Below are 27228 nucleotides of genomic sequence, written 5' to 3' on the forward strand. Positions count from 1 at the left end.
TAAGGAGACTTTGACATGAACTAACCCTGTTAGAGGAGTGCTTTACCTCCTGAGCCACAGTTGCCCACATATCAGCAAAACCCCAAAACCTTTGGGGTCTGAACCTATCTTGGATATAGATAAGTCTGAGATGCCTGGATACTATTTAATTGTGGTTGGTTGAACACTGACAGCAGCTACAGACAAGCAATGACAATGTCAGTTAGCTCATGAAGAGATAGGCCAACAAACTGACACATTAAGCAGAGAAAAGGTGCTAAATGTTTTAGGGCCTTCATTCTGTCTGTTCTACCTACCACTGCTTAGTATGCAGCCACTGCAATCATAAGAGTACAGAGATGGCAGAGGTGTGGGGGTGGAACAGCAAAATGAAGATTAAGTGAGAGTCAAGCAGGGAAAAACTGGGCTTTAGTTGCATTAAAACTTGCACAAAGTCTTCAGCAACAGGCCAAACCCGAAGAAAGATGGCAGGAGAGAAAATGAGAATTTTCTTTTCCTGTGCCTGTCTAATAACCAAGAGCCAGGGGCCGTGCTTGTGGTATCAGTAGCATTAGAAAAATCTTCTCAGCTGCACCATAGACCTCTTTTAACCAGTCAACACCTAAAGCTTGGATGGCTTCCATATTAAGCAGAGCTCTGCCTCAGCTGGAGTTGGTCCAAAACCTTGGACCTACTGTATGTGAACATCAGCCTGGGGAAAGATGTTTTTTAAAAACACAAATAAAGAGCAACAAGGCAACGTCACAAGTCCAGGAATAGCTTCTCCTCGTGGTTATGTGATTGTGCCAACGGGGCCTAAAAGTGGGCTTGACGCTGACCGGATAAACCTTGCTCCCTCAGGACAAGACCCAGAGCCACACTGCGGTGGGTAACTATAAATCCATCCACCCACCCCCCTTCTCCTTGCCACAGCAACCCTCTTCTCTCCACTGCACTCTTGAGTGTTCTGTCTCTCCAGGCTGTGTGGTAATAAAGTGCTTTATGGCAGTAGAGGACAGAAGGGGACACAGGGGGCATGAGGTTAGCCCATAGCTCATATCTACTACAGAGAGGGCCACAGTGGCCAGTGGTGACTGGGCTCGTAGAGTAAGTCTGGACATTCCCTCCACCCTCCCACCCCTCTGTGAAGCCTCAAATACACATTCACACTTGGCACCTGGTCCCAGCAGAGGGGCCTGAGAGGGTTTGGTGATGATTCAATCCCAGCAGAGGATCTCAGACAAACCGCTCCCTCTTAGAAAAATAGCAACTTCCCATGTTTATACTGCTCAGACATGGTAAGCTGCCTGTAGTACATCAGGACTTCAATGTAATACTAAACCTTGTTGCCAATATGACAATATCCAAAGCTTGTTGAGAATGTACTCTAACAGTTGACTCACAAACTTTAAAGTCAGGAAAAAAACATGTTTACGCATTGTAAGTTAATTCTCACCATGTTCAGCCAGTCATGTGCAAAACCTCTTTTAGCTTTCATTTCAATATCAAAACCCCACCGTTTTCTTTGTTCTGAGCTGAATGTTTATTTCATGTTCACATAGACAATGAGGATACTCACCTTCAGTGAAAGGCTTCAATAAAGTATACTACTTGATCAGTTTTTAAACTGGTTGCAACATGTGTTCATGTATTTAAAGTTATTTTTCCTCAACTTAGGTCCAACCTAAAACACTATTGACTGGATTGTTATTATATTTTGAGACATTTGTGTAGAATAAATGAATGAAGAATTACTTTTCCTGTGCGATTGGGTGGTTTGATGTTGTATTTTTGAGTGAAATGTCTCAACAATTACTATAAGCATTGCCATGCAATTTAACTGAGACATTCTTGTTCCCCTATGGATACATTTTAATTGCTTTTGTATGAGTTTTCAAAGACATTTTTGTGCCATCACCAGATCAAATTGCACCACCAGATTAATTAATTAGCTTCTGTCATAGGCTATATATAAAAATGTCCCGACCTCCTGCCACCATAAAAAAATGTTGCCACGGAACTGGGGCTACAATTTGTTTGCAACCAGATTCTGTGCAGTAGTGGGGTGGCTGTGGCTCAGTTGGTAAAGCAGTCATCCACGGACCACAGGGTCAATGGTTTGATCAATAAAGTACAAAGTGGTTCGATCCCCGGTCCCGGCTATATTTCGAAGTGTCTCTGGGCAAGACACTGAACCCCCAACAGCCCATTCCCATCCCCAGCTCAGCAATGCCAGTTTAAGCCCGGTAGAATTTGGGGAGGGATGCATCAGGAAGGACATCCAGCGTGAAAGCAACATACAGACAATGATCCGCTGTGGCGATCCTGAACTCGGTATAAGCTGAAATGAAAGAAAAATAAATAAATAAGTATTTACTCTTTATGTAAATACAGTTTTCTAATCTTAAAATGTTGTCTGGTGCTGGTTTTTTTTTTTATTAGTATAAGTAACGACCTACACAAAAGGGTTTTGAATGTGATTTGCAAAACTTAAAAGAACAGCTGTGAATGAACATGGCTGCAGTGTATCTATAATAGCAGTTTCCTAAACATTAAACCATTTATTATAATAATAATAATAATATGGAGTGTGTGTGTGTGATTGTGAGGACGAAGGGTGAATAAGAAGCTGTTTAAAGTGCTTAAGTGCAAACCAATTACCATTTACTAAAGAAATTTATCTTTCCCAACTCTTTATGAAAACTACTAAAGTCAGTACATTTAAGCTCAGTCTTGATTGATTGATTAGTGTTTATTAGTATAATAAATACCTGGAATCTCCAACAATGAGTGAGAAGATATAGCACAGAAAGACTTATGTTATAATATCCTATACTGTACTAATATCTCTAATCTCCTCCTTCCTACAAGACATATGACTTACTAATATTCAATAACTTGTGTACTACATACTAGTCATACTAATCCTGTTATACTATTATACTTGTAATAATATCAACATACCATTATGTACTGACAGGAAATGATAAGATAAGATATTTTGCATTTTCTTTCACCACACCCACACATCTGTGCCTCCTGCAGGAAAAAAAAACATTCATCAACTGCAGCAATGCAACAGAATTAAATGCATCTCTCTAATTTTTCTCTGCTACTTCATCCTGTTTCATTTAGAGAAATGAGAAACAGAAAAAAACAAGACACTTTTCTTGAGACTTTACTCACAGCAACGTATACTAAATGATTACAGGTGTCTCTCTTTATGTGAAATGTTTTGACCCACAACACACCTGAGTCTCCAATAATACCTCTCTGGTCAACAGTGGTTCTCTGCTGCCAAAGTTCTTAATGGCCAAATGGCTCTCTCCACACCCTGGCCCTGCACTCACACTCACGTGAGGAGTTCTCTGAAATGAAAATGCCATTATAAAACATTTACCAGCCTGCAGAGTTTACATGTCTTACAAGAAAAGGATCGTTTGGAGCGGTTAAGTGTCGCATAAATCTTTCAGCCCGCTAATTGAAGTGGTTCCCCCAATAGGCCACTCTCCACAGCTGCTATTACAAATCGCACAACTGTGCATGGGACAGCCAGCTGCAAACCAGATCTTACACCCACTTGATAATGTTGTTAAGACACACACGGTGCTCTGTGGGCTGCTGCTGCTGCTGCTAGTTTGCTCAGACAGGTCCACTGGGAGTGTACAATGTAGTTGTATGTAAACACAAGTCATCTTTCAGTGAAATTTGCACTAAGAGGAGGCACAAGTGTGCTCTGCCCTTTCTTCCCTCCTCTCCTTTCCTAAATATGCAACTTTTTGAAAGCTTTTTTAGGCGGGCAAGCTGAAAAGGAACATATTGTTATTTCCAGCAGCAGCCTGGGGGAGTAGCTGCAAGAGGCGGCAGGGTTACACCTACAGTGTGCACCAGCTCAGTTCTGCAAGCTGGCATGCTACAGCTAGCTGCTGAAGCATCTCCACCACAGCTTCAGAACAGTATGTGCCTTGAGCTTTATGCTGTCACACTAGTTAACAGAGATCACCTTCCAGCTGATTGGAATGCACCCAATTCTAACCTCCGCCCTGCCACAGAGAGGAACTTTATGTTGTATGTCAGACATCAAGTTCAAAACTGTGCAGGTTCATTAAACTCTGGAGGGCTTTTTCATGGCTCAGCAATTACCGGGGCCCAAACTGTGACACTCAAACTTGATGTATTCCTCCTCCCACTTTATTTTCCCTCTCTGTCCTTCAAAACTTATCTGCTCTCTGCCCTTTCTATATTTGTCTGTCCTTCCTCTATCCATTACACTGTCTATCTTACATCGTCTTTATTTTTCCTTCATTTGTGTCCTGATTGACACAAACCTCCTGATGAAAATCTGTGTTTTTTGAACATGGGCCAGAGGTGAGACTGAGGGAGACAGGGGCATATATAATGCAGAGTTTCCCCCACTCACATTAATGAAACATTTTAGAAATTTGTGATTCCTGCATTGAAACTTCATAAGTGTGCGAAACTTGTTAAATTTCCTTTAACCTGTACTTATCCATATTTTTAGTTGAACAAAATCTAAGCCAAGGTTTTTTGGCGGATGCAAGAAAAGTTCATATATCAATAGTATAGTAATAGTAATAGTATATCAAAAGTCTGATGGAAACAGACTCAAGTTTTCTCTGATAAGATGAAAATAATAGATTTTTGTGGAGATTAAAACTTCCATATTTCATATTTCAACATCTGCTCCATATGGGGTTTTCACTACTTGAGGTTTGACTGGAGCTGTTTGAAATACATCATCCTATCCACTGATTTTGAATTGGTTCTATAGCTTGATTTTTTACATTATCTCAATGAACCGACTCCTTTGCATAGTAATGGACAGAAATTATTATTTCAATTAAATTGGAAATTCTGTTAAAAGTTTGTTACATTACGATAGAATTCTGACATATCTCCTGTCTGGATTCATTCCTTCTGAGCTGAGTCTGTTAACAGATGGCCATGCGGTTGCCAGGCTGCAGGTAGCCCCAACACAAACGCTGTACACAGGTGGGACAACAGATTGAGGAGACTTTGGTGGGTGTTTCTTTCAGGTGACACTAATGTCTGAGTGGTCATCACAGAGGTCTCCCTGTCTTTCCACTACATATAGGCCATTCACAACGTAATAACCACACCCTGCTGTCCCATTAGGGCTTCACTACCTCCTCAACAACACCTGGCACCACGGTAATCAACACCTGTCCGCTTAATTAGTGGATCACTGGAGGCAGAGGAGATGAAGAAGTCAATGCTATGCTAATCTGATCCAATCAAACGCCCAGACATCTGCCTCCTTGCTGCAGCAGCAGGAGGTAATGGCTACCTTATGGGCGCCTCCCCTGCCATGTGACCTCCTCAAAGCGAAAAATTCACTGATGAGCCACATGTAGAGGACAGCAGACTGGAGGAAGTGAGAGGGAGAGGACAGGGAAGCCAATGTGCTTTGCTTTGGATGGACAGAGTAGCTGGAAGGCGAGGTGTCAGCCAAATAAACGAGCATTAAGAGATGATGTTCCCTGTGCACAGCAGTTGGAGCAGCTCCAGGTCGCACCAGCTGCGCTGCTCTTGTTTACAAGCTGCCACCTGCTGCCAGAGAGGGCTGGTGCTCAGGTCTGCTTTCTGAAGAGCATCTCCTGTGTGAAAGCCTTGTCCAACCACCAGTCAAGAGGCTGCTGATATGAACCATTTGACATAATCAGTTAACCTGAAAAGGTGTTTGTGAGTTTATAAAATGATACAGCATAGAGCTGCAGCAAATAGCAAAAATCATTCATCACACCAAGGAAGAGACCAAAATTACATAATAATACACAATAATACTTAAAATTATCTTCTTTGCCCAACCACTAGTAGAAAAGCCAAATATATAATATTTATTTTCATAGAGACAAAAAACAATTCACAACTGAGAAGCTGGAAAGAGTGACTTTAATTAGTTAAGATATTAAACAGGGTTACCAACATGCACAAGGACACGTCACACGACTGTTTATATCTCTGCACTGGCTTCCCATATCAGGTACAATGGTCTAACTTTTGTCTACTGTGTGGTCAACTTAACAGCAACTTCCTACCTTCCTACCTCATCCAGGTCTAAAATAGCTCTCACCCCCCTGCCAATAAACGGGGTCTAAGTTCCTCACAAAGTGCTTTAGCTCAGTGGTCCCACAATGGTAGGACCACACCAAATTATTCAAAAACCCGTGGATGACCAAACTTTTCTGCAACTTTCTATGGATATAAACTTTTAAAAAAAATGTGTTACTTCTCCTAACTTTCCCATCAGGCAGTTGCATTTCGTGAAAGGGCACAATTTCTTCTTATTACCTTTTGTTTTCAATGTCTTCTCCCTTAATTTCTTTCTTGCTTTGTATGGCACTTGTGAGTATCTTTAGTTGAAAGCACCTCAGACATGTACAGGTATATATTGTTTTAGTATTCTGTTGACGAACTTAAATAATCTACCGATTCTTTCAGCTCTAAAATGTTTTTACATCAGCTATTTGTCTGGCTGTTGTCATCTTGTTCGAGCTCAGTTGAATTTGCTTTCTGTTTTTCCCAACAGGAAACTTCAAAGGGATGTGTAAACAGATAGACCACTTTCCTGAGGAAACAGATTATGAAGCAGACCCATCTGAGTACTTTTTACGTGAGTATATTGTCTAATCATTTTTACACAGAGCAAATCCTATGCATACCTACGACCACATGATACTTTTCTTCCTATTGTTGGCTCATTTGTCAATGCTTACTTTGCCTGCTTTTAACATGAGGCTGGCCAGACAGAGCCTTGCCAAGCAGCTCATCTGTTTTTACTGCTTGGCTGTGTGTAACATAATGTGCAGTGTTACAGTCGACTGTGTACCCTGTAAACACAGTCCATTGATTTCTGCTCTCTTTTCCTTTGTGCAAGCAAGACAGAGATGCTTGTCGAACTCATTTGCCTGCTAATCCTAAAAATCGCAACAATGACTCAGAGCTCATGATGTACTGTTACTATTACTTGGTCAATACTTGGTAATACATCTATGATTGGCCAATTAGTGTGTTTGAACAGGTATTTTTGAGATTTGCAGATTCACCTTCGTATCACTCTACATTCATGAAGTCACTCAGTTAAAAAGCAATATTCTTTGCTAAACAAGATGATGGTTTTTCCAATATGGTATTCAAAATGGTCATTTATGTACTAGTTAGACTGAATAGCAATCCACAGTTGTTGCTATGGTTACCATTCTCCTACAGCGTAGCTAAACTGACGCTGATGATACTTGTTTCTATGATCAATGTCACAGTGTAGCAACACATGCACATGCACTGCTTAGTGCTATCAGAAACAGAAATGTCAAATAAATGACATTTACAAAAGTGGAGTAACCATTTGCAAACTTTTTTAAATTTTTTTCCATTGGAGGGTAATTCAATATCATTGTTGAGCAGTGACATATGACACACAAGTAATCTTGAATGAGAAACTAGAATTTTATATGCAGTCATTACTTTATGGTTGCTAATTGCAGCAATGTTGTGTTGCTTAAACAATTTGGGGAGTCAGCTCATTAGCTGTCTCTTCACAGTTAGATGAAGGGTTGCTATGAGCCTGGTCCACATTCATTTGAGAGACTGGTCCTTGATGACTTATGTAGCTTAGTGCAAGAGCTGGACAGAAAAGGAGAAATGAGACTCAGTCACTCAAGAGATGTTTTAGTGCGTGTTGCTGGTGAGTCTATCAAATGTTTAAGAATACCTGGGGATGTTAGGAACTGTTTGTGTGCGAAAATTACGTCTTGATTGAAGATGGATCCACCAGAGTGCTGCTGTCAATGAGTAGTAAAAAACTCCAATCCGGAGACCAGCTACTTGTTAAACCCTAATGTCAGCTTTTCTATTTACATCTGTCTGAAATACGTGATAATGGGACATGTGAGGTGGTGACTCTGGAAGTATTTAAAAGACGGCTCATAGTTCCATAGTCAGATGGTCATAAGAGCAATGCAACAGCCTTTCTCTCCTATTAGCTTCAGATAAACTTCGTCCACATATTGAAAGTGAACCATAGGGGTTATAGGAATGTATAAAGAAAAACAGGTTTCAGTGTTTATATAGGCATCTGAGTATTGTGTTGTCTAAAGGGTAAAAATGATCTGCTATAGTGTTTAACAGCAGAGAAATCCTTCTACATGATCTTTGATACATTTCCTAGAATGATCCCAAACTTAGAGAAAGTGAAACCTCACCTTTTGTTCAGTATTTGCATAAAAGCTGTACAACAACAATAGTTGTACAATACCTGGGAATTACAACATTGTAACCTACTGCTAGTCTCTGGGATGCAGAGAATGGAAGCAATTTTCCGTGCTGCAATGCAACTGATCACACTTTTTTACAAATGCTAGGATTTGATAACCATGAGTCAAGACCCGCAAGACATGTAGCAAACAAATTGGCTGTTATAAGGGCGGTCCGGGAGAAGTGGGTGGAGTGTCTGCCGTACTGCTAAAACCATGAGCCATATAGCAGTGTCCAGCATGCCAGCAAAGTACTACATGAAAATATGAGTAGGATTTGATGATGACAATCTCGCTATGCTTGAAAGACAAGAGTCAGGGGATGGTTCATGTGACAGATGGACTGAGGTGGCACAATGTCATATGTGACAATTTCTTCACCTCTTGTGAATTCAGCCATCAGCTTCTAAAGAGGAAGATTATCGTGGTGGTCCCAGTTACTGGAGAAATACGAGCCACTTGTCGCAACCACGAGGAGAGACGTCTGGTAACAAAGTTTGCTCTCACCCTCAGCACCACTCTAGTTTCTTTCCTCTAAAAAAGGAAGAGTAATAACTGATTAATGAGTACAGAAAGCCAGGCATAGTCAAACCTGGACCATGTGATTTAAACATGCAGCTGAACATTGATGACCCTAACCCTATAATATCATGGAAGTGTACTAATACAACTTCAAACTAGCCTGGATGTCTGATAAGCTGAACAAGAGAAGGAAGTTCCTGAGGCAGTTGGGAATTTAAAAAAGAAAGCAACTGCCCTGCACAGGAACCTCTGCTGTATTTCTGAAAGTTAAATCTCGTCCTTTTCCACACCATTGCACCTTAATGTTGAGGAAAAGGTTCAGAAAATGGGAGAAAGCCACTATTTCGTAGTTGAATATTTTATAAGTTCAAGACTGGTATTGTTTCCCTTTCTTTGATTGTTCATACTGTATACATATGCAGTAACGTCAGCCACTGGTAATGGTAATATAAACAACCGATGATGTACACTATTCGTGTACTGTAAAGACGGAAAAGCCACATATTCACAAAGTCTGGGATGAATGACAGGTTAGTTTTTCATGTAGAATAGACTTGTTTTTTTAAGTTTGATTAAACTTGTTTATCTTAGAGATAAACTTGTTTATCGCTGACCCTTAAGACAATGTTATAACACAGGCATTAAGATGTACTAAGTGCAGAGTAACAAAAGTGATAGGTAATGCAACTACTTATGTTTTTTTGGAATTAGAATTATATTGTCCTGATGCTCAGTAGGACTCTATTTGTAAGAGGTATTGTTTTTTAGTAAGTACAGCTATGGCATATTTAATAAATGCCACATTAGTTACTAACTTTAGCACTAAAACTGTCATATCACATAAACAAACCAATGTCCTGAGCCTCTGTTGACCTCTGATGTGGTACACTAACCCCCGCCCCCGCCCTACCACAGCCTGCAGTGGTTTGAAACTAGAAGTCACAAAGTGTCCATCTCCTCATCTCTGTCAGCGGGGACAGTAATTGAGGCTTCTCAGACAGCCGAGCAGTCCATGCCAGTGCTAGAGATTAAGCCCAGCCAATTAGGCTGTGTTTGACTTAGTGCTCAGAGCGGTTGTTCCCGTCCGTATGTGCCACAGAGAACAGTTATGATAACAGCTCTGGTAATGATTCTAACGATGCCGGAGCCTCGGCGAAAGGCAGATCAGTAATGAGGCGTCTCTTGGGCTGGGGATGACAGGGTCACAGGGTAGAGCCCACGCTCTGGCCCTCTGACCGCTGACAGTCATCTGCGCTTGTGTGCGCGAGTCAGTGTTAACCTCTTCCCAGGCTGTGATTGGAGGAGAAGGCCGCAGTGCTCCCAGTGGCTTGCCAATTAGGACACTCACATCCATAAATATTTCAGCCTCCTTCTTATATAGGTCAGGCCTCTCTCAATCACTGTCTCTCTCACTCACTCTGTCTCCCTCTCTTCACCCTCACACCCTATAATATTTTTTGTCAGGAGTCGTACAAACTATTGTCATGACTATAGACAGAATCTTGGTATGTGCTGTTGCATTAAACACAATTGAGGTATTTTTACATTAGCCCATTCCCGTTTTATGAACACACACCTGGTATTTTCATAATGAGGACTTTCACAGTGCCTCTGGGTGGCCAAAAACAGAGAAAAGCTGCTTTTGCTCACACATGCGGGCATGGGAGTAGGGGGCTAGTTATGCAACAGAAATGATGTCAGTTCAGGTGAAGGCTCGCTGGAAATTACATCACTGAGGCGCTTGTCGGTCCAAAATTGAGGGGACACACTGATGATGTCATCAGGCAGTGTAAAGAGGAGGTGGCAGATGTTTGGTGCTGTGGTTGCCGAGCAGAAAACAGACAAATCAGACTATATTCTGTTAAACATGCACTCCCGCTTCATTGCAAACACTGATCTGCTTTGTGTGTGTGTGTGTGTGTGTGTGTGTGTGTGTGTGTGTGTGTGTGTGTGTGTGTCGACATCTGCATTCCCACAAATACATACAAACTCACCACATAGCAGTAGCTTCTGTGTGTGTTTGTATGTGTGTGTTCCGTGAGTCCTCAGCTCTCCCAATAGCAAGACAGTTTGCACATCCACACGGGGTTATATAAGCCAGCTGAGGCACACTAAAGCGCCAGTGGGTTTTTAGATCATGCCCTGTCTGAGCTCCCATCATCCACTGCTGTACTGGGCACTAAGCAGCCGAGAGAGAAGAAAGAGGGGAAGAAAACACCCAGTTATGCAAGCTACTAATATTGAAAGACAACAGTTCACTATAGGAGATCATGTCTCACATGATCAAGATCATGTGAGGGCAGGAGAGAAATGTGTGTCTGATTCACATGGTTGTAATGCTGGTGTAGGAAAGTATGTCAGTCATTTTCCTTCACTTGGGAACCAGTGTTGCTGAATGATCAAACAATACTATATAGGGATGAAACAAAGCACCAATCAGTTTATTAAAATACCTGTAAATTACTTGACACTCTTCCAGAACAGATTCAGACCAGATAATGTCAACTTCTTTGACTTCATACTGTATGTGGGAACTAAGGCTGTAACTAACAATTTCTTTATTGATTAACCAGTTCTTGAATAGACACAATGTCTGTGTAATTTGTAGAACACATATGACAAAAGTCCATCGTTTATCCACAGTTCAAGGTGATATTGGGGGCTGGCATAAACAGTTGAAATTTATTACAAATTAATTTATTATACTATCATCATTTAGTATGTTTTATGAAATTTATGTCAGCACTAATACTGTTTTGACAATAAATATTAAGGACATTGAATCTAGCCAACTAGCTATTATCTAAACAATTGATCGTGAAAACTGTTGAAACAAATTATTCACTTAGTACTAAAATACAGAGAATCATCTTCCATGCATAATTAATGTTACTATTCAATTCTTTGCTGATTAGTTTGTTAGCATTTCAATATGTTGCAGTGTTTATTTTTGCTGCCCTCCAGTGTTGCAGTTTTAAATGTAGAACATAATAAAAACAAATAAAAAATTGTACATATATATTTTTGGTTTGTTTGTTTGTTCAGGTTCTGTGTGCATTTTTGTTCATTTTCATCTATATGTGTTTCATAACTGTCCAATATCTTTAAACGCTATTAATCACACATTGAATTTAATTAATCATTTATTAATAAAGTTCAGTTTACTGTGTCTCTTATGTTTTACTTACAGTGGCTCGTATGTAATTACTCTGAACATATCATTGAGAAATTAAGAGAAAACAGGGCACCTATACCATGTTAAATAACTTTCTTACAAGCTTCTCTGGTGTTTTTGCCCCCATCCAGCGTGCCCCTGGTGTTTGCATGCGTTGATCTGAGAGTTCTTGCTGACATTGATGACAGAAGGGCAGGCCTGTCACAGCACTACAGTATGTCAGCCTGGGGCCTCGTGGCAGACTGGACTCTGGCCTGATCTGGCTTTGGCATCGCCCGATAAAATCAATGGGTCTGCGGTAGGACACGCAGGGGCTTGTAGGGCAGAGTAGTGGGTGGCAACAACACTGACTTGTCAACCACTGCAGAGTCTCACACTGTGTGCGTGTGTGTGAGGAGGAAAGAGGTAGATCTTCACCAGAGGCCTTTAACATGCTGGGATAAGATTGTCAGAAGGGTAGAGAATGTGTTAAACCTTAGTGAACATCCAGCTTGGGCCCCAGTCTTTGCTTTAGCAGGCAATCCCAGTCAGTCATGGTGACACTGAGTGTCCTGTATTTCAAGCAGTATCCAAGGCAACAGATAAAGGGTCCATCCTCCAATACATGAACATGCAGCTTGCAATTAAGGCCATTAAATAAAAAGCCAATAATTTTTGTCTTGGTTGACCACGTGAGTGTTAGAAGTACAACTTTATGTTCTATTAAACGGTGGCTATAGCACAGCTGTAAAACACAGACAGGAGAGTGTGTGTCCTCATATTAAAGCAAGAGTAGAAAACACAGAACAAGGTGTCCTGTATTTTCTAAGGTGTTCAAATGTCATTGGGGTGTAGCAGGGCAGCACCCTGTCAGATCAGTTTTACATGCACACATTTATTCATCAGCTGGGAACCGTGACAGCCTGAACAGTCCAACAGCTGTGAGAGAAAACAGCAAATTATATACTTCCTTTTATCTCAGAACATAAAACATTTAAGAGTCAGGTTTGACAGTTTGTAAGGCTTTTTGTATAATACTTATCATAATGGGAACGCCAGCAGTTTCAGTGTTGCAAGATAGAGGGAAAGCTGATCTGCATGCAATCAAAAGGAAAATGACCTACAGCTGCTATGACATAAAGAACAAAACATTGCCGTACACAATGTATAGCTCCGTAATCCTAGACATGGTGGTAAAATGTGCTTTGTAAACGTTTTCTAGGTCACCAACAAAATGTGTCGACCTGAATTTTGTTTGGGAAAAGTCAAAAGAGATTGTGTGTTTTGAATTACTGCATTGTGCATTTCAGCACTATAGAATATGATCAGAATGATTAACAATCTCAAGTTTTTGGCTCTAATAGGTCACAGAAATTTGTCTTTTTCAGAAATAATAGGGCACTTTGATTCTGTACATCACTGTGCAGTTATGATGATGATACCAGTCAACGCAATCTCACATCAAAAAATTTACAATGGCTCACAACACAAAACACATTAATTTAACAATATGGGGTGTAAAATTGTTAGATTCCAACCGTTTTTGTTACCTATTCTTTCTATTGTCCTGTGCCCACATCACATGACAGTAGTTAATGGCTGAGACAACAAAATAAAATGGTTGACATTCCTTACATTTTATTATTATTATTTATTATTTCCTATTCCTATATATATTCCTATATATATATATATATATCCTATATTCCTATACTCCTATTATATTTATTATTTATTATACTTTCACCATTAAAATGCATTTTAATACCATTTCTGTTAAGAAATATACGGTTTAGTTTTATAATCTCTTTCATTTAATGTATAGGAGGTTCGGTTTATTATTAATCAGGAAATTGTGTAATCATACAGGACTTCTCTACTCTTTGATTGTACTTCTGCCATCTTAAACAGATACATATGGCAACACCACATTTTCTTTTTTCAATGTATCAAGGCTATACCAAAATATTTGGATTATAGGTTCTGTAGCCTTTTATATAAGAAGAAAGACCTTCTTTATATGTGATCATTGTGGGTTTTTAAGGCTTTAGTGTTTGTTTTTTTCTATTTATCTATTTTTTTACTTCAGAAACAAATACAACTGCTTAAAGTATTAGTTACATATGTGAGATTGCTAATCATCAAAGCTGGGCATTTAACACTATTGTGTCCTCTCAGCTGGTCAAGTTTAGGGATTGTGGACTGAACAAAGCTTTAATTTCAATTATATTTGATTAAACTTGATTTATACAGCACCAATTTACAATAAAGTCCTCTCAAGGCACTTTGAAGAATAAAGTCAAGCTTATTAAGATGTATAGAGAAAAACCTAACAAATCTCCCTATAGCAAGACCTATAGGCAACAGTGGAGAGTAAAAACTCCCTTTAACGGGAAAAACCTCCAGCAGAACCAGGCTCGGGGTCGGCAGCCATCTGCCTTGACCGGTTGGGGTGAGTGAAACAAAAAGCAACAAGCAATGATCCTGAACTTACAAACAGGCCCCAGGAGGTGTTAGTTGGTCACATAGTTTCCTCAGCAGAGGAGTACCACAGGGTTGTGTTGTAGGCCCTCTTCACCAGCTCCAACACCATGATAACATTAGCAGATGCATCCAGAATGTTCTTTCTGGCTGGATAACAGTCTGCTGTGGGGCAGCTCCAAGCAGCACTGGAAAGCCCTGCAGAGAGTCATCAAAACAACCCAGCACATCACCAAGTCTGAACTGCAGGACCTCTATACCCAGAGGGGCATAAGGAAAGCTGGAAAAATCATCAAAGACCCGAAACACCCCTGCCACATAGTGTTTACTGTCATCAGGGAAAAGATACAGACGCATCAGAGCCAGATCCAGCAGGCTCAGAGACAGCCTCTACCTCCAGGCTATCAGACTGCTGAACAGTATGAAAACCCACACACACACACACACACACACAATATTCTGTCTATACACACACACACACAATATGTACTATAAACTTTACAAACAAACAAAAAAGTCCAAAGGAAGGCGTCTTCTGGAATGATAAATCCATTCTCACACAGAGCTTGCAAAGGTTTTGTGGCAGGTCTCCCCTATGACTTGAATGTGTGAAATTCTGGCATACAGCTGGAGATTGTAAACCTTCAACAGTTATGTCAAAAAACCCTCCTTGGTGACGTTAAAGAAAGAGACAGAGGATGAAGTATTGGATAGAAAATAGTCGATGCTGATGAAAACAGTTGTGGATAGGTTGGAGCAAGAGTGTAATTTTATGTATGGATGGTAGGGACATGTCGCTGCCAATATTTTGGGAAGAAAGAAATTTCTCTACCAACATTTGATCATAGTCATTCAAATGGTCTTTAGTGTAAATTGATCTGGATCTTTGAAGGTACAAGGTCAGGCTGTGGACTCCTAATCAGAGCACTGACCCGGCAAACATGTACAGATGCACATGGGTGGTTAATAAAGCCTGAATGACTGACCACAAGCAGTAAGGCAATACAGTAAGTTATAGTGAGAATGAAAAAACACTTCTGACAAAAAGGCAATTACGAATACAAACTTAACTTAGATGTTATGAGTTAAAATCATTTTAAAACATTTGTGTCATGTTGAGAGGAATGCTTAAGATCACAGTAGGCACATTGTTGTTATGAGGCCCAGATAGTGAGTCCTGGGGTCACAAGATCTACAAGAAGGTGCAATAAAATGGTTTTATGGCTTCACAACTGACATGATAACCTAAAAAGAATGGTGACTGTCAACTGCGTGTACCTGGTTTCTTCATTTTGTTCTGTGAAGGTGGTTCCTTTCTTAGGTTTGAGTATAAAAAGAAGGGGTTTGAGAGATATAAGTTAGAAGGCATCAACATCCATGTGTTCTTCTCCATGCTGGCATGTATTGAACTGAAATGGTTCATCATGCTGAGTTCTGTCTACTATTCTTCCAAGATCTAGTAACAGTTGACTGAGGAAGAGGGAAAATTTCTATCACATTTGGCCACCCAGATGGGACGGACATTATGCTGATCATCGCCTGAGTCCAGACTGAAGGTTACTGTCAGCCCAGGGAAAGTTCCGCTCCGACAAACGGAGGTCTGGATCCCGCCTGATGTCAGGGACAGGTGGCGGACAGCAGATGCTCCATTCCATTTTCCTTCCCCTTAAGTGTGACGTTGGCCATGGCTAAGCTCTGGTAGCGAATGCAGAGCCTATTGTGATGCTGTCACGCACACGTGCGGGCATGATCTGTGGGGACATCAGCAGTAGAGTGGAGAGTAATTACAGTGATGGAAATTAGTTCTGTGGAGGGAACTTGAATTGTTTGAGTGTGCTGTTAATGTGAAGAGATTTTTGTGTGTCCTTCTACAGTGTTTCCCTGACCGTCCTGTGTGTGATGGTATGTTAGTAAGACAGAGCAGTGTGCAGTGTTCAGCGGAAGAACTACTAAGCTGTATTAGCAGTTAGTATGTGTGTGTGCATATGAAGAATATGGATTTACAAGTTTGTGCTGGTTTCAGCTTTTTAGAGGTGATGGTAATTAAGCCGGTAGCTCACAATTATATTCATTCGGTAACATCTTCCAATGTCAACTGTTTACCGTTGTACATCAAAAGATAAGAAGCACATTTGACCATTTGAGAACCTGAAACAAGAAGAATGTGTAGACATTTTTATTTTTTTGTTTGAAAAATAATGAATACATTAATTTATCAAATTGTTGCAGATAGATACATTTTTTTTTGATTGCGTAATCAACCAAATCATTGCAGCTCTGGGTGTAGTCTTTTTTCTAAATACATACATTTATTTGGAAAAGTGACTTCAGACAGATTGCATATCTTATTTTTTTTTTTTTTTTGGATTTCATAATTTCATTAGCTTATTTTGTATGAATTTGATTGAGTGAGAAACTGTGGCTCAGAACTGGTTGTGCACTAATTGTAGTGTTGGCAGTTTGATCCCAGCTTCTTAAAATCTAAGTGTGCTTTGGCAAGAAATTCAAGCTCAAGTTGTTTTCATAGGGTAGCCCAAGTCTTGCATAACAATTAAAAAATGTAATAAATAATACATAGAAATTGCCAGAAACAGTTTTAAGCTGAATAAAAATATATAAATGCAAACAAGTGGACATGAAAGAACATAGTAATGATTAGACATCGAATCTTCTATACATTTCAGCTCTAACACTTGCTATGCCAGTAAGTTAAACCTGAATTTGTTCTCCTAATTAATTAAAGCATTTACTTGCACTTGCATTTTGGCTTTAAGGTGAATTGTCAAGACTCATAATCTTTTAAATATGGGAAATGTAAGCATTTTGCCAATTATAAATTTAGCCACTGAAGCCAATTCCTTTTCTTTGTGCACATTGTTGCACAACTTGTGGCCACTACCACTGTACTGTATTGCCTGTGTGGTTGTGTTTGTGTGTGTGTGCTTGTGCGTGTGTGTGTGTGTGTATGTGTGTGTGTGTGTGTGTGTGTGTGTGTGTGATGTGAGGAAGACAAGTGAAAAATACAGTGCCCAGGCACAGGAAGACCCTTGGTCAGGACAAAGAGGATGCAGAAGCTCAGTGTTAAGGAACAGTGGGAGAAGGTGTGGAGCGGATTAATAACCATGTGCAGTATTAAATCAATGTGCGCTGAGGCGCCTGATTAGCATGACCCTGTCCTGCACGTCAGCACATTTAGGGCTGAGGGAGGCTGATTAAGAGCCCATGCTAATTTCCTTTCTGCCCTGTCAATGAAGGAGAGAGAGTGAAAGAAATGAAGGGATAAAAAGAGGGAAAGGATAGAAGGTACAACCTTTGTAAAGAGCATGGTGTGCATGCTTATTCACACTGTTTCACATGTATAGTAAATGTGAATGTGTAAATGCCTCCAAATTTTCAGATTATTTACCATTTGGCCCTAGATTTTGCATGAGTAAAGCTACTGCGGTGGTGAGAAGGACTAGCTTCTGCAAAAACCCAGCAGCCATGGGTCTGCATGGGTGTTGAATCTCATTAAGTTGTTTGTCAGGCAACGGTGAAGAGTGCCAGCGCTCGGACTCCAGCCTGAGCTGCAGCCGTGCCAATCGATACAGTACACACAGTATCCGCTCTCGCCCTGTGTGTCTGTGAGCAGGTTGGCACGCATGCTGGCAGGACGGGAGGGCCGGGCAGAGCCAACCCAGCCTCCATCACCCATTACGCTGGGCAGCGTAAGACACCACCTCGTGCCCTCATGTTGTACAGAGCTGGAGAAAACACAGAATGCAACCAGTTGTACTTAGTCTTAGGGAAAAAAACTAATTTTCTTGTTTATCAGTGGTTAGCTGAGTAGATTAAATATATCATGTTTAAGCATTTAACAGGAAACTGTAGCTTTACTGTATATTTAAATGGTACAGACCTGAGAGCCTCATTATTAACACAATTCCCATAATGCTGGACTGTACTGTCATTTCCAAATTATTTTCCAATCCTCTACACCAAAATCTGGCATATTTACCTTGCTGCCAGCATGAGTATATGAAGGATCGGAAAAACCAAACAGTGTCAGTGTTCTTGCTCAATAAAATTAAAGTAGACGAGATTTCCTGCATCTGCGGAGAGTAAACTTGTGTGCCAGTTCTCATTTTGTGATAGTGGTGGTAAATAGAAAACTGTCAATCATGGATGGAAACAGACGCCAACTACCGTATATAAATAGAAATCAGAGATTGAGAAAAGCAGTAATTCATGCTTTTCCTTTTCTGCCCCATTTGTAGGCTGTAAAATTAATATCAGTTCAACTAGTAAGTAAATTAATATGTAGATAAGCAACAGACTGTAGGCTGAATACGGTGTAACTAACCCTTTGCTAATCCCAGAATTTAGTTGTTAGGATTTCCAACGTAACATTGAGGACACATTGTAATAAACTTCAGTTTTACCAGCTGGGATTTTACCTGCTGTAACTATAAAGAAATGCCAAATCTTTACATTCTGACTGAAAACATGTTGGCAAGTGACTTGATTTAAAACAGAAAACACTGGAAAATATCTTAAACATGTATTTGTTGTATGGTATTACAGTATTATAAGGACAAAATACAATAAATACATAGTAAAAGATATAGTTGTTAGTCTGTTCAAAATTGTCTGTTTCACATTTTAAAAAGTTAATGTGGTGTTGGTACAAAGAGAAGAAGCACTGCTCTTTGCAAAAATGACCTCAACCCAAATCATCGGTGCTAAACACAGAGCTCCTTAGAGCACCCTTTCATGCAGGCTGAGACAGGAGCTTCAGAAAGACAGGACACTGCGAAGGTCACTGCTGTCGTAAGCTATAAGCACAGAGGTCAGAGCTTTCATTCGGGTGGGGTTGTGGTTTTCTAGCAGTCAGAGTTTGACACCGCTTTACCACACAGGAGGGTCACCACTTACACTCTCTCAGGACTGTACCCATCCCAGCAGCACTCTGTCATAATGTCACCCTGGCTGAGATAATCGCCATTCTCTGGCCCTCCCTCATATACTGTGAAGTTGTAACAGATGTACAGTTAATGAGTATCACAGTTGTTGAGAGAAGAGGATGACGTGATGACAATAGCAAGTCAGTCTTCAACCAAATGTGTCATCACACCCAGCAAGACTAAGGTTGGACCAGCATGAAGTTTAATGTTTTTTTTTATAATAAATAGTAAAAACTCGTTTTACCTTGACCATCAGTATGACAAAGCTAATAATGTCAAGCAGTATACTGTATAATAATACTGTATATCAGACACAGGGGGTACAATAGTTTCACATTTTCTACTTATGTAGTTTTTTTTTTCTGACATTATATTTGATTAATAGTTTAGTGTTCACTATTTTAACAAGTCAGTACAATTATATAATGGTGGATCATGCATGTGTTCTTTTTCCTTTACTAACCTGTCCACAGAAGACACTAGTTTCTGTCTATCTGTCAGTCTCAATGGCTGCTTCTCCCTAGGGGGTGCTGCTGTGCTTAAACATCCCTCGAGGCAGGATCCAAAACTCGGCTAAGCCACAGATGAAGTTGTGAAACCTGATAAATGTGGCGAGGAAGGACTCATTTTAAATAGGTGCCCTCTTAGAAATAAACAGCGTCACTGCCTTGGGGAATAGTTCTTGCCATCTTCCTCCAACAACCCCCATTCCTGGCTCTCACTGCAAGCAACAAGCTGCTTGGAGACCCAGCTACTGTACGTGTGCATTGACACACTCTGTATTATGCAGGAAAACAGCGTGCATCCTGGCATAACAAATTCTACAGGGACTACAGAGGCTTTTCTTCTGAGGTAGAGCATGGTCAGCCAAACCCAGGGGCACATTGGCCTGATCCCAGGAAAGGCACAGTGCATGCTGGGAGGTCACTATATAGGTCACTGCACTTTGCAGCACTGTTAATATTGAGAATGAACAGGAATTCTTCTATCTTTGCATGTAATATTTAGATACATGTTTGGGAAGGCAGATACTTTTGATGTTATGATGCTAAAGGTGCAAAGAGCCTTTTTTTTTTATTTAACACAATCATATTTTATGAAAATGTACTCGTACAACAACAAATATTATTAGGTTGCTGCACAAAATAAACATGATGTAACAATGTACATTATGATGTACATTGTTACAAAATACCTCTGAGAAAAAACTCTACACTACAGACACTACAAGGAAAAATGATGTACCGGAAATTTTACTTAAGGTATTTAAAAGTACTTATGAAAAAATAAATGTCAGATGAGAATTTGTCTTATGAATTATATTTTTTGATTAAGATTACCAATGCATTAATATGTATGTTGCATTTTTACTTACTGTCATTTAGACTATTTAAACTATTAATACATCAGATTCTATAAGCATAGCTCACCGAAGCTTTACAATGAGAGACATGTATTGCCAAATGCTCACCTTTCGGCGTGAATTAAGGTTATCAGCAATGTGATAAAACTATTTATTCACATTAAAAAGACATCACCAAGTTTGGAAATTAGGTTTTCATTAATAGGTATGAAAATCATAATAAGTACAGCTGTAATGGAGTAAAGAGTACAATATGCCACTGAGATGTATTGTGGTGGAATTGGTGCAGTACCTCTTATAGTGTTTTTAAGGTGTGTTTAAGCAGAGTAGATGAGTTATTATTTCTTCACAAAACTAATATGAAAACTTCTTTGTTATCTGACTACTTACTAGCCAACTTACAAACTGCAATAATAATAATTGATCACTCATTCCATAGGCAAAATTTAACAAAATAATTTAGGCTCTAGAGCTTAATGGTTTTAGACCTTCTCTCTATACCAAGCTTCTCTGAGGTGTCACCTTGAGATTGTGCACTTTTAAACAGCCCCACTATCAACAATCAATACATTCGGCTCGCCCTCTGTCACTCTTTTGTCTCTACAAATGAAGCTGATGGATGAAAAAGAGCCCCCCTGACCTACTCTCCCAGGTAATGTGCTGTGAACAGACGTGTCAAAACCTCAAGGGTTTACGGGATAGAGGAACAGACACAGACTTGGGAGAATTTAAGGGAAAAAAATTATTTATAGTTGTACACAGGAGCAGGGTCAACTCTTAGGACAACTTAATATTTAATCAACCCAACCAGTAACCCTAAACCCTGCTATCCCCTGTGTTCGAGCAGGGGGACAAGTGGGAGAGAGAGAACAGGAGAAAGATGAGGTGAGGGCAAGATGACACTTTATCTTTCAAATTGTCTTGTGCTATGACTGAGTGTGAACTAAATGAGAAAGAGAGAGAGAGAAAGGAAAGAGAAAGAAAAGACATTTGCCCTGTGACAAAGATGGCAAGATGACCGTGTGCAGTAGACAGAGACAGATGGAAGAAAAATGGAAGACGTCGAATTACGGCATTAAAGTCTTCTTCATCATACTGATTGAAGCTCAGTTGCCGGGCTGTTTCAGGCAAGGTTAAAAGAAAGTGATAAGCACATTACAATGTTGAACGATGACATGATGAATACAGGTGGGAAAGGAGCAGAGACATTACATTTTTAGGTCAAACATATATCCATAAAGGGGCTCACAAGTGATGAACGAGGATCCTAAGGTCCTCTTTAGCTTCAGTTGTTCACATGGTATCATTACAAATCAGAATCAGTCCTCAGTTTTGATGGGCTTTTCAAAGGGTTTAAATAAAAATTGTCTTACATTTACGTTTCCTAATTCCTGTCCCATAGCTTTATGACATGTGATTTAAATATTAATACTAGCCAAATTTGTCAAGTCATACAAGAATGGAAGACCCAAGTATCATTGGGTCATTTGCAATTTTTTATTTTTACCAAATATGCACATGGTTTGGTCCACTTCTGGATTAAAGGGTGGAAACGAAATATTATATTCTGATCTGCAGTGCATTCTGGCTTTATAGCAGTAGGGAAATCCACAACCTTTTACTCCGTTTTCTCTGACCATAAGTATCACTTTCAAAAATAAATGAACGTCTACAACAAAAGAGACCTAAAAAACTGGGACCCACTGAAGTAGTATTTAATGAACAATGAATGCTACTGTTTTTCACTAGAGGTGGGTGTGGTGCTGTGGAAACCATTTGGCAACATTATATGGTGCAGGAGAACACAGCCTCATCAGACGCTGGTCTTTCCTTGGTCCTGGATGACAGCACAGTGATGTGACAGTGAGCGATGTGTCTAGCGCTCATGACCTCCACTTTGCGCTCCCCACCACTGCAGCTGTTGACTTCTGTTATCAGGCCACCTGTGTGCTTATGGGGGCTTTTCCTGCTGGCTTTTCAGCAGCCATGATGCCTACGGGTTCTGGAGAGGAGTAGGATATGGACAAGGGAGGGGAGAGATGAATGGCAACTGGTAGGCAGGCAGATGGTCCTGCCAGGAACCCCTGCGGGTCCCTATGGAGGTGCAGGTGGTCGAGTTCAGCACACAGCCACCCAGCCCGTCGTCAGCACTTTGGCAAAAAGCTGGGAAAAGTGCTGAGGCAGAAGCCACATGGGGAGAAGAGGTGAAGTGGTGAAAATTTAACCAGCCTGATGAAAGTTTAAGTGTGAATGTTAAACAGGAGAAACAGGAAGGTGCAAAAGGATGGAAGGAGGTGATTGAAAGAAATATATGTATTTCTGAGACTTCCTGATTTCCCCCCCCCCTGTACGGCTCAAACAACTTTCTGCTTTTCTAACTTCACTATGACTCTAATTTTATCTGACACCTCAGGGTGCAGCACAACTCTTTTTCTGACCCCAGGTTGACCTCAAAACTAACTACACATCCCTCTTCCAGTTTTTGCTTCTTGATAATTAGCTGCAAGGACACTGTTTGGTTTCAAGGACGTGCGATACATCCCTCTGCACTGCGGCCTGGCTCATATACATGCCAGAGCCCTGTAGCACTTTTGTTGACTGCCATTCACTTGATGCTACATAAAGCAGCCAGTTAGCTCTGTGGTCTGTGGATAAGAGGGCTGAGAGAGCACAGGAGAGGGTGAGACAAGCGGTGTGATTACGTAAGGTTGGATAACATGCTCACTGTGGGGATACACACTCACTAGACAGTGTTGATGGAGTCTTTCACAGGCCTGATGGGGTGTTGATTAGGATGTGCTCACATACAAGGAGCAGATGCTGAAATGGATTCTAATATGCTTTTCTTTCTTTGTTTATTGCTCTCTCTGCTTTATACTCATCGCTCCTTTCATGCTATTTCCCTTTCTTTCTTTGTTGCCCCTCTGACTGTTCTTCTCTCTGTCTAAACACCAAATCACATCCCATTCTCCCTTCTATGCCTCCTTTTTCTCCTTGTCACTTTCGTCCTCTGGTTTCCAGGTGCGGTGCGAGCCTCTAGCATCTTCCCCATCCTCAGTGTCATCCTGCTCTTCATGGGAGGCCTGTGTATAGCTGCCAGTGAGTTCTACAAGTCACGCCATAACATCATCCTCAGCGCAGGGATCTTCTTTGTGTCTGCAGGTGAGTCCAGCGCCTGCAGAATAATACATGGGGACAAGCATCAGGAGCACAGCATCTTTCCAAAATTGATTTTAAATTACATTTTGGTTTCATGTTGTCATGTTGTTTTGTAGCTTTAACCTCATGTTACATGTTTGACGAGTTATGGGTGGGAATAACACAAAATATAATTTGGTCAATAGGGACCTGCTGTTTTTCACCTTTACCAAGATATACTGAACATTAAGCTTAGCCTTTGTTAATGGAATTTAGATTTCTATGTCCCGTTTTTAGCCCCAGTTTCTGCATCCAATTCAGTCTTTGTGCTACACATAACTAAACTACCTGCAAGCTGTACTTTTACTTTTACAATACAGACATTATGATCTTCTGGTGTTAGTCTCTTTCGACATTAATATCCACACTATTCATTCAAAACGCTATGTTTGCAATTAAATGATAAATAATCTCGGCCGTTTTTTTAAACTTCACTTTTTGTCTTCCTTTCTTTTCTATGGCTCCTGTTGCTAGGCTAAAAGCCACCCATTGGGACTCATCTCTAAAAATATGGTGTCCCTGATACACTTTCCCTGCAATCCATCTTCCCAGATATACCATGTCCAACATTTCTCTTTGAGTATACACTTGTATATGCCAATATATGAGAGGCTGTAACATAGAACCCACCGCTAAAGTGGACTGTTTTATCTCCAGTGATCTGAATCAAGACCTGAAGATACCATGTTTCTAACTGGGGGGCCAAAAATTAAGAGGATTGAAGTTGTTAGTACAGTGTACAGTGCATGACTCAGTCCTGTTTTCTTCTTCTCTTTGTCGTTTTCCTCCATCCCCTTTTCCAATGAACCCATTAATCACTATCATCACGCCTGACCTACCAAATTCTAGGCCTGAGCAACATCATCGGGATCATCGTGTACATATCAGCCAACGCGGGGGATCCTTCAAAAAGCGACTCAAAGAAGAACAGCTATTCTTATGGCTGGTCCTTCTACTTCGGGGCCCTGTCCTTCATCATGGCTGAGATGGTGGGTGTTTTGGCTGTGCACATGTTCATCGACCGCCATCGACAGCTCAGAATAGGGGCACGAGCAGCTGACTACCTCCAAGGCTCAGCCATAACGCGGATCCCCAGCTACCGCTACCGCTACAGACGCCGCTCGCGTTCCTCCTCCCGCTCCACAGACCCGTCCCACTCCCGCGACGCCTCACCAGTGGGTCTCAAGGGCTTCAGCGCGCTGCCATCCACAGAGATCTCCATGTACACGCTGCCCCGGGACACCCTTAAGTCCTCCGGCACCCCCACCGCCACCTACAACTCTGAGAGGGACCACAACTTCCTGCAAGTCCACAACTGCATCCAAAAGGACGTGAAAGACTCAAGCCACACCAACACAGCGAATCGCCGCACCACGCCAGTATGAGGGAGTTGACCCAGGCCAGGCCAGGCCAGAGGAGAGAAGACCAGGAGACACAGGGACCCCTGCGGGTACAGTACACCCCAGGAGAAGATGGATTTTCATGTTTATAGACATTTGTTCTTTTCGTTGAGCTGCATGACTTTTCCATTACCATTGTTGAGAGAGTTTCAACAAGTCTGCTGTGTTCCTGGATTAAGTGGCAGAAAAGTGAGAATGGGTCAGTTTGTCCCAAGAGAGTGATCTGTCATTTCTGCGGAGTTTGTTTATGAGCTCTGAGGCACTGAAGGGAAGGTGGGAGGGGTTGAGCATTTATGAGAAAATTGATTTCATGATTTCATAGCTCTTTGGTTTGACAGTTTTGCCCCATAGTGTGGTTGGAGCAACAGGTCGAGCTCACCATTCAGATATACACCTCTTTAATTTATTGATTCATTTGTTGATTTTTTTGCATTAAAACTGTGAATTATTACAGTTTTGGGGTTCACTAAGAAATAGCCCAATCTGTAATCTCTAACAAAGGTACTATATATATATGTATTACTTTTATAAATAAATTATTACGTTAATAATCATGAGTTACAGACTTTACCGAAGCAAAAAAAAACAAAACAAAACAAAACAAAAAAAAAACACTAAAGTTAACTAAACCCAGTGCTGTTGGAAACATGAGAAAAGACTCTTCTAGTATCTGTTCATTTGAAGGTTGAGAACAAGAGAAGCTCCAGATACAGACAGATACAACAGTAGAATAATATATATTCTTTTAACAGAACCTTCTCATCTTTTTCTTGGTCCCTGTTCACTTTCTTTTTCGGGGGGGGTCGTGAACAGGAGAGTTGAACCCCTTAACAGAAACAGCCAACAAAGGGGGTCAAAGTTCCCAAAGCAAAGACTCCAAACACGACTTCTACAAAATAAAAAAAGGAAGGAGAAGAGGGGAAGGAAAAGAAGAGGATGACGATCACAAAAATAAAAACAACTTAAATATGAAATAGTACAAGAGAAGTTAAAAGACTCACAATTTCAGAATTTAAATGCATGCTATAAAATTACAGCAAATCTGCTCTTGAGAAACTTAAGTTTTAAAGGTTAATAATAATAAGGGGAAAAAAGCAAAAACGCTAAAGATTAAAGTATTAATGTTTTTACGTGTATTTTTCGTATATTTTCTTTTTTATTTAGTTTATTTTATCCTTCTGCTTATGTGAGACAAACCAAACAATCCACATTGAACAAAACTGCTTTTTTAAATGGTTTGGTTGATTTCTTTATAAATATATAAATACATGTATGTATGTATTTTATTTTTAAAACTCACACAGCCTTAGCAATTTCTTTGTTTCTTTTGATTTTTAATGTGTTGTTCAAATTGAAAATGAAATCTTTAAAGGTGCCAAAACTGTATGATCCTATACTTGGATGCATCAAGTCCTGATGAATAAAATACGAACCCTAGGGGGAACAAATCAGCATGTTTCACTGCGTGTCTCTACACATACTTTGCGTACACAAAGACTTTGGCCTGTGACCCTTTTTTCAATTTTCAGTACAAACACTTGTCATTTGTCCTTTTTTGAACTGCAAAAACAGAAAAAGACTGAATTGAAGGTTTCTTACGTTCATAGTAAGCTGTGGAATGAGCATAGTTCCTGACCTTTATGGCTTTGAGTCCTTTAAAATTAAGCTCTATATGTTCACTCGTGACACGTCATCACAGGTTTCGGTCTCTGTTTGCTCGTGAGTGATTTTTGTTTTTTACTCCTAGATAGATTAGGTCTTACTCACTTACTTACTCTAGCCTGTTTGATTAGATGGGCTAGGGCATGGTTCTCCAATGCTGTGATTATGCAGGAGGACTTCCTTTCTAAACAAAAGTCACATGGTGATGACATAAAAGTGCTAGGGCATGGAT

At 40.4% G+C, this 27228-nt stretch overlaps 1 protein-coding gene across 1 annotated transcript in view; it reads left to right on the top strand.

The window, feature by feature from the left end:
- The window catches only part of cacng2a (calcium channel, voltage-dependent, gamma subunit 2a), a 63485-nt gene extending 36700 nt beyond the window's left edge, over positions 1 to 26785 (top strand). The window contains exons 2-4 of the mRNA XM_067477854.1: positions 6551 to 6634; positions 23758 to 23898; positions 24784 to 26785. Of these exons, the coding sequence (XP_067333955.1) occupies positions 6551 to 6634; positions 23758 to 23898; positions 24784 to 25319 (761 nt within the window). The 3' untranslated portion in view covers positions 25320 to 26785. The remainder of the gene's footprint in view (positions 1 to 6550; positions 6635 to 23757; positions 23899 to 24783) is intronic.
- The last annotated feature ends 443 nt before the right edge of the window (positions 26786 to 27228 follow it).

This window comes from Channa argus, chromosome 15 (assembly GCF_033026475.1).
Source record: "Channa argus isolate prfri chromosome 15, Channa argus male v1.0, whole genome shotgun sequence".
Taxonomy (NCBI): domain Eukaryota; kingdom Metazoa; phylum Chordata; class Actinopteri; order Anabantiformes; family Channidae; genus Channa; species Channa argus.